General features: G+C 31.9%; 1 protein-coding gene across 1 annotated transcript; it reads left to right on the top strand.

Annotated features, from left to right (window-relative positions):
* The first annotated feature begins 5,147 nt into the window (after positions 1-5,147).
* LOC145001661 (receptor-like protein EIX2) lies at positions 5,148-8,206 on the top strand. The gene is made up of 2 exons (XM_078961014.1): positions 5,148-5,510; positions 5,640-8,206. The coding sequence occupies exons 1-2, from the start codon at positions 5,210-5,212 to the stop codon at positions 8,000-8,002; spliced, it is 2,664 nt and encodes an 887-aa protein (XP_078817140.1). The 5' UTR covers positions 5,148-5,209; the 3' UTR covers positions 8,003-8,206.
* The last annotated feature ends 985 nt before the right edge of the window (positions 8,207-9,191 follow it).

Raw genomic sequence — 9,191 nt, 5'->3', positions numbered from 1 at the left:
TTAGACACCTTATCCAACAGTTAAATGTAACGGAAATTTAACATAAACGTTACTACCTTAGCTAAGACTAGGTCTTGGTGTAAGCAAGCCAAGTCAAGGGCAACAACTCATTTCTCATCACATGGTAAGAATATTCCATGTGATCTTCTCATTCACTCACAACAAATGAGAAGGCAACAAATAGTCCGGATGACGCCCATAACTGACGTCACCTAATAGTTAGTTAGCGTGAATAACTCTCCCAGTAAGAAGAGGCCACGATTCATGGTCACAAGGCACGATCCCCACGACCCGTTAGTAATAGGTACAAAAGGATCTGTTATGCCTCAAGGAAGGGATCCATCTTCTCTCTTATGGAAATTACCCCAAATTTTCTCTCTCTCTCTCTCTCTCTCATAGAAAACTAACTTGATCGTCGGAGTGACGTCCCAGGAGAAGATTCGTTTGTCCTTTAACGATTCTTTTGTGATTATGTTCTCATGCAAGCATGCAAGCACCCAAGTCAGATTCATCATTCAACATCCAAACCGTTTGCTAACATGTCACAAGAGCGGTAGTGATCTGTAGATATGCTTGTTTTGATGGGTTTTATACAAACAATCCTATGTGTACATGCAACCCTAGCATTGGATCTATGTTTTCACTATTAGATACACAACATTATGAACACATAATAAAACCATAAAGATGATTGTTATTTTTGAAATTAACCAAGAAGGTTAGATTACATACCTCTTGTTGTTATATTGTAATAACAACTTGAATCTTCAAACCCTAAGTCTTGAAAGCAAGCACCACAAGTGTAATGCCTCTAATGGCTCACAAACACCAAGAGCAATTGGAGAGGCTATAGAGAAAGAAGGAGAGGTATAAAATTCGTCCCTAAGAAGCCTTGGGAAGGTATGGACGAAATCATGAGCCAAAGGGGTGTTTATATAGGTGTAGAGATAGGGTTTCAGTCCTTATCCTTATTTAGTTGCTTGCCCACCAAGCAACCCACAAGATAAGCCTTGAATCCTTATCATGAACAAATTCTAAGGCCTTATCACCTTAAATTCGTCCAACCTATCCTTAGGATAATCCTTACCCTATTTTGTAACTATCACATATTTACAATTCATCCCCTCTAGTTTAATTAATTACATTTGATCACAAAATTAATTATTAATTAATTATTGACCAATATTAATTAAACAAATATGATTTCTACTTTAATATATTATTCTTATAACATATTAATAAATCATAATAACCTCTTTCTCTATTATTTCTCCAGTCAAGTTGCTTTGGTGAAGGCAACCCAAAAGGACCATGCACAATCGGGTCAAGTACTTACCAATTATGGTTACAGGCTTAGACACTAATCCAACATGTTTGTCTCTTGACTGGTTATAGGATATTCTTTTTTATTGAATATATGTTATCTAAGCCAACAAACTCGAGAGCAATCAAAATATAAGCTGAGGGATGGAAAGGCAATCCAGACTTATGTTGTGGGCTCGGGAACAAGCCATACATAAGTTGAGGGTCGTTAAGGCAATCCATAATTATGTTGTGGGCTGGAGAGATATCCAGACATGGACACCCCCCAAAAAGGCAAGTCAGACTCATGTTGTGGCTCAGGGGTAAAACAGCTCGATGGTTGTGGACCCAGTATGTATGTTGTTATATGATTGTGTGGTGGGTTTTTTGGGGGAACTCACTAAGCGTTGGCTCACAGTTTATTTTATGTTTCAGGTATTTCAGATGATCGGGGCAAGGCGAAGGCTTGGTCATGAACATCATTTATATTTTATGAGATTTGATTTTGCAATACTTTGATTTGTGATATTGACTTTTGGAAACTAAGTTTGTAAACATTTATGGTTTGTGGTTTAGTTTTAAAAAATAAAAAATTTTACGATGATTTTTGGGATGTTAAATTATCTACATCAGTACTTCAAAATTCATCATCTACACATGTTTTAAAAATTAACGAGCATGGCTATACTTTTAGTTTATTTTTTTTATTTTTATCTTATAAAATTTTAATAAACAACCTTATTCTTTATGTAATTTTTTTCTACTAATGGTCTATTATTTTTATATATTATTTATTCATTACCGTTAATTATACCATTTAACTTTCTATATTATTATTATTATTATTATTATTATTATTATTATTATTATTATTCACGATCAATTTGATGAGACTTTACACGCACATGATGTTTTTAATGGACTTAAAATCTCTGGTTTTCCAAACCATAAGTTAATTTTAAAAATGGACTTTTCGATTATGTTATAATCGGTCAAACTCGGTCTTACTCGGACCTACTCGGTCTTACTCGGGCTTACTTGGTGACTACTCGGGCCTACTCGGTCAAACTCAGCCAACTCGGTCAAAATCGGTCAAAGGGTCAAAATTGTCATAAAAAGAGAAAAAAATCAAGAATTTCAAGATTAATATGTTTAATGCACTTAATGATTTATTATTTAACACAAACATATGATTATTACTACATATATATCTTAAATTTTCAGTAATTATCCACGTAGTGAGACAATTATATGTATTTCAATTTTTATGTATTCACATGTATCTAATTTTGGTTATATATTTCAATCAAATTATGATTTTAACTTATAATTTTGACATATATAATTTTCCAAAAAATATTTTTACATGAATTACCGAATCCGAGTACTCCCCGAATACTCCCGAGTACTCGCTACTCCCCAGTCGGCATCGGCAGGTACCAAGTAGCGAGTTCTACAACCTTAAAAATGATTGAAGTTGTTGATTTTAGATAATGATCATAAGTTGACCAATAAACCTTTCAATGTAGCATACAAAGAAGTGTTTCAAAATTTATGTTAAACTATTATCTTTATTTTACTTTTCACATTATTTCTTGTTTTCTTACAATCAAACTTACGCTATATTTTATTTTATTTTTTGTTTATATAATATTGATAATATTAACATTTGTTGGTTGTTTATTGGGAAAATAACTTACTAGGGTAATCATTTTTGTTGCTTTGTTGATATTTAGACAACTTTTTTTTTTTTACACATTTAACCATTTAACTTGTTATATGTGTTCACATATTACCATTGTCACCACCTATACTAGGTGGCAATGGTAATATATGAACACATTAACAAGTTAAATAGTTAAATATGTTAAAAAAAACAAAGAAAGTTGCTTAAATGTGAACAAAACATGAAGTTAATTACTCTGATAAATCATTTTCCCAACTTTTAATAGCGAATTTATTTTTCATATTTGTTATTATTATTTTTTTTAAACGTTATTTTAAAATATCAATAATTTCTCAAATATTAATTAACTATTGATCAATTATGAACTTTACTTTTTTATTAATAAATATGTTTTTGTTTTGTGAAATATTTTATATAGCTTCTTATAATATTTTTCTTTTGTTTTTAAGCATATACAATATTTTTAAAGTAAAAGTATTTAATAATAAAATTAAATAAATTAAATATGTAACAATAAGTATGGAAGGTCTTTTAAAAAATTAAACGAAAATATTACTTAGAAAATAAAAAAAAGATCTATATAATGTAAATGTTTTAAAATTATTACAACTTTTTAATTTGAAGTTTATAAACTTTTAATTTATTAGTACAATGTTATAAACTAGTATTTAATGAAAGTAGTTTTAAATATTATAAAAAAGTTATTAAATTGTCATACAAAATCTATGAAACACTTTAAAAATGATGTAAAAGAAAATTTAGAAATAAATGTATGAAAGTTATAAAAAAATCATATGAAAATGTAAAAAAAAAAAGTTTAAAACATTTATATTTAGTTTAAAAGCATTTGTATTAAAATTATACGAAAGTATAAAAAAAGTTTAAAAAAATTATAAACAAAGTTTAAACTTTTATGAAGTTTGTAAAAAAAAAAAAAAAAAAAAAAAAAAAAAAAAAAAAAAAAAAAAACTTGTTCACATTTAGATATATAACTTTGTTTTTTTGTACATATTTAATCATTTAACTTGTTAAATATGTTCATATATTACCACTGTCACTTGCTACTTGCTATAGCAGATAACAGTAGTAATATGTGAACACATTTAACAATAGCAGATGACAGTGGTAATATATAAACACATTTAACAAAATAAATGAAACTAAACTAGTTATTGTTCTGTCTTGATGTTTCTCTTAGGTTTTTAGATCATAACCAATAATCGAGAAGGATGATTCTTACGATATAAAATTATTTATGCTGCCTAAGTTTGCCTAGAGCATTCCTTACATCATAAAAAAGAAAGGCATCTCACTCACCCTTTACTCCTTTATGGCCACCATCATCAATTAGAATTGTCCCTCCTTTTACATTATTGAGTCAGCATTGCATTGTTTTTACTTTTCACATTTTTGAATAAACATTGCATTCTTTTTACATTATTGAGTCAATCAGTGCATTGTTTCTACATAGTACATTCTTCACTTGCCATGGGATTTCCATATTGTAAAATGATAGTGTTATAATTAAATATTTTTTTCTGGTTGTATTTCTATGAACTATCTAAATGTGAGACTAAAAAATTGCTTTTAGGTATTTTTATAAAATTTATTATACATTTGGCTAACAAGTAAAAAATGACTGTTGTAATTATTAAGCGTACCCTAAGTTATTAGAATTCATTTAATTCATCATAAAAAAAATATAATAGTCTTATAAAATTTAACCCACTTTTTTTTTGAGCTGTTAGTAGTTTAGGGCTTTTGATAAAAATATTAATTATTTGTAACAATGTAAAAGAATCGTGGATTGAAAGAAAATTGACTGCATTCAAACAAGTTTACAGTTTAATTGATCTAACTAAGAAAAGTTCATTACACAGTCATTACATTCTTAGACCCAAATAATGTCATATCCCTATTCCGTATTTCAATTATTGTTACTCTCTTTCATTCCATCATTTTGTTTTTTTTAGAATTATATATATCACATAGTTTGATGACCAAAATATATCACAAGATTGGAAAATATATGTATATTAAATACAAATTGCCAAGACTTTTAAGTCTTTAAGTCTACTTTGGGCCACTTTAAATTTCATGGAAATTTGAGACCATCCGCTTTAGTATTTCATCTTTACAGTTGGCACTATATAAACCTTCGTAGGGGCATCTTTATATACAACACAAACAAAAAAAATCACCAACATCTGCATTTACGTCATGCATCCTTGTGTTTTTATAGTTTTCTCACTTTTCTTGCTATGCCTACAGAATACAACTGCAAACCAATTGGTAACACTGAGAGGAGGAGGAGATGCTAATGGTGTTATCAGAAACAAGTGTTTGGATAAGGAGAGAGATGCTCTCCTTCAATTCAAAGCAAACCTTCATGACCCTGATGGTAGTCTCTCTACGTGGAGACCTGAAGAAGATGACTGCTGTGCATGGGAAGGAGTCTGGTGCGACAGCCAAACAGGTCATCATGTCACAGATCTTTATTTGTCCGATGCTGGTCTTGTAGGTGAGATTAGCCATTCGTTGGTTAACTTAACCTACTTGAATTATCTGGATCTTTCCGGAAATTCTTTTCATGGAACCATTCCCATGTTCATTGGTTCCTTGACTGAATTAAGGTACCTTGACCTCTCAGGTAACTCTTTTTATGGAACCATTCCTCCAGAGTTTGGAAACCTCACAAAATTGCAGCGGCTTTCCCTTCAAGATGTTGGAAGATGTAGAGTTGAAAACCCACAGTGGTTGTCATCTTTATCTCACTTGAAGGAACTTGAAGTGGATGGGATTTCCCTTGCCAAAGCAAACCAGTGGCTAAATGTGATTTTGAATCTACCAAAACTATCAGATTTAAGTTTAGATGGATGTGAGCTGTCACAGGTCATGTATCCATATTCTTCTTCATTTCTCAACTCTTCTTCCTCATCTATTGAATTCCTTTCTCTCAGAAACAACAATCTCACCTCATCCATGTATCATTGGATGTTCCCATTAACAAGCAATAAGCTTCGCTTTCTTGATCTGTCTAGCAACATGTTGGATGGGATACCCAAATATCTTGGCAATCTCTGTAGTTTGGAAAGTTTGAGCTTCGATAACAACTCTGCTGTTGTCAAAGTTCCTGATTTTCTTAACAACTTGTCGTCTGGGTGCTCATTCCTAACATTTCAAGACTTGTCTATTCGAAGAAGCCAATTTACAGGGTCATTGTCTGATGAGATCCAAAAGTTTTCATCCCTAAAGTATCTGGATCTATCAGATAATCAAATAAATGGAACCATAAGCGAGAAATTGTGGGAGCTACCCTTGCTTAAAAAGATTGACCTTTCTCAAAATCATCTTAGTGGTACCATCTCTAAAAACATTGAAAAGTCGAAGGCTCTTTATATAAATCTTTCAAAAAACCCACTCCAAGGAGTTCCTTTCACAGATCATATGTCAAACCTTTCTTATCTAAAGCAGATTGATCTGCGCTCTTGCAAGCTAGGGCCTCACTTCCCCAGATGGATTCAAAAACTGGAAAATCTTACCCGTCTTGATATTTCCAATACTAGTATTTCAGACACAGTTCCTCCAGAATTTTGGAAAACGCAATTTGACTATTTGAATCTCTCTTCCAACAATATTAGTGGGAAAATACCAGATTTATCATCAATTCTTGGAAACATTCCAGCAATAGATTTGAGTTCCAACAACTTTGATGGTCCAATACCGCATCTTCCTCCCCGTTTGGCATCATTAAATCTTTCCAGAAACAAATTCTCTGGAGGAATCTTGTTTTTATGCCAAATTGTCGATGGGTTGTTAGAATTTCTTGACCTCTCCCATAACTTTCTAAGTGGTCAGCTTCCAGACTGTTTGTGGCATTTCAAAGAACTAAAAGTTCTTAACCTAGGTCACAACAGTCTGTTTGGAAGGCTTCCTCCCTCGATTGGTTTTTTGATAGAACTGGAGGTGTTGTATTTGTACCAGAACAATTTCTCTGGACAATTGCCTTTGTCTCTAAAGAATTGTACGAAGTTAAACTTCCTGGATTTGGGGGCCAACAAATTTTCCGGTAATGTGCCTACTTGGATTGGGGAAAACTTATTGGGGTTGTATGCTCTAATCCTAAGATCAAACAACTTCTTTGGAACCATTCCTTTACAAGTATGTCAATTACCGAATCTTCAAATTTTAGATGTTTCAAGGAACAATCTCCATGGAAGCATCCCCTCATGTTTGAGTAATCTTACAAGAATAGCTCAAGAAGGATTCTTACTGCCACCAAACGTGCATCCTTATACATGTCGATTTGAAACCTTTGCACTATTTAATCTTCCATATCCCACTGAAGAGGAGTATGTTGACCATGCGATGATCGAGTGGCAAGGAGACGAGCGTGAATTCACCCGTAATCTGGGATTGTTGAAGAGCATTGATCTCTCAAGCAACAATTTAACAGGAAAGATCCCACACGAACTTACCAATCTTCATGAACTGCTTGCCCTCAACTTGTCAAAGAACGCTCTACTTGGAGAGATTCCACAGAAAATTGGTCAGATGAAAAAGCTTTTAACTTTGGATATATCTAGAAACAGTTTATCAGGAGGGATACCACCAAGCATGTCTCAGATGACTTTTTTGGGTTACCTAAATGTGTCATCTAATAACTTGTCAGGGAGAATCCCATCTAGCACTCAACTCCAGTCGTTTCAACCTTCAAGCTACGATGGAAATTCAGGACTGTGTGGACCTCCTCTTTCCAGAAAATGTCTAGGAGATGAAGAATCACAAGTACTATCGGTTGTTGGTAAAAGTGAGGGTGATGAAGATTTGAGATGGTTCTATATTGGTGGGGCCACTGGTTTTGTTACTGGCTTTTGGATAGCATGCGGAACTCTACTTCTCAACCATTTTGGGAGACGTGCATTTTTTCACTTTTATGATAGCTTCAGAAATTGGGTTTATCAAAAGGTGGTGGTGTTCATTACAAAATTGCGGAGGATTTCACGTATGTGATTGTATATATTTAATTATTCTTTCATGATTTGTATGTTTGCTTCATAAACCTATTAGTGTTCTTAGTTCGGGCTAGAGGTATGGTAATGTAAGATCCATCGTTTTAAGAAGCGTAGATGAATCGGTAGAGACAGTGCGTTTTTCAGAAGCGTATGCTTTGATTTTTAGCCTAATTTGGACTTATTTTGACTTTTTCTTTTCCAACCGATGCTTGGTCTTCTTCTTCGCATCTTACCTATTCTTCTTCCTAGCATCGCATCTTGTAATTTTTCCTCAGTTGATGAAATTGATGTTCCATACATTCAATTGAGTCTACCAGATGTTGTTTGGATATCCAATTTCTTGATTCCAAACACACATTCCGACATAAATTGGAAACATCGGAGCAGATTTGTAAAAATATATGTTCGGATCCTTGGAGATTCAATCTACTATAATAAATGAAGGTTTTTTGCCACACGTCCTCTTCTCATTTATTTGGACACATGACATTTTCTAAAATTTTTAAATTTTTTATTTTCCACTTGTTATTTTATTGTAATTTTCATTTTATTAAATTAAAATTCCACATTTAATGTGTAAGGTAATATATATATATATATATATATATATATATATATATATATATATATAAAGTATTTATTAGAAAAAGTTTATATATGTAATACATTCAATACATTAAAGTCTCATTAATTTTAATAATTCAAAATTTTTTCATTTTTCTTATAAATTAAAACTTTTTAAATTGTTAAAATTTTATATTTATTTTTTTTAATTAAACACATGTAATACATGAGTTTTACACCTAGTTATATATTATTGTAGTTTCAATTATATGTTTACTATTTTATTTTTTATAAGATATATAACTCTTATATTTATTTTTTAATTCCGCCTCCGGCTTACGCCTCGTTTCGTCTCAAGGCTTACCCTTTGTGAGCCGAAGGGAAAACGCCTCGAGGTGCAATTCCGTACTTTTTAGCTTTGGTGAGATCACGTTTCACTTGTAACTGGCTGAGTTTTAAGTCTCGATTATCAATAAAAATGCCACTAACACCATGGGTGACAACTTCCTGTTGTGTGGAAAGAAACATTTTGAAAAGTTCATTATTTCGTATGTAGTAATTATTATTTATTATTATTATTTTTTCCTTTAACTACTTCTCAATATAGGTTATTTCCAAAATTA

This window comes from Lactuca saligna, chromosome 6 (assembly GCF_052625555.1).
Source record: "Lactuca saligna cultivar CGN05327 chromosome 6, ASM5262555v1, whole genome shotgun sequence".
Classification (NCBI taxonomy): domain Eukaryota; kingdom Viridiplantae; phylum Streptophyta; class Magnoliopsida; order Asterales; family Asteraceae; genus Lactuca; species Lactuca saligna.
The sequence above is the reverse complement of the archived record's forward strand: the minus strand, read 5'-3'. Positions and strand labels throughout refer to the sequence as shown.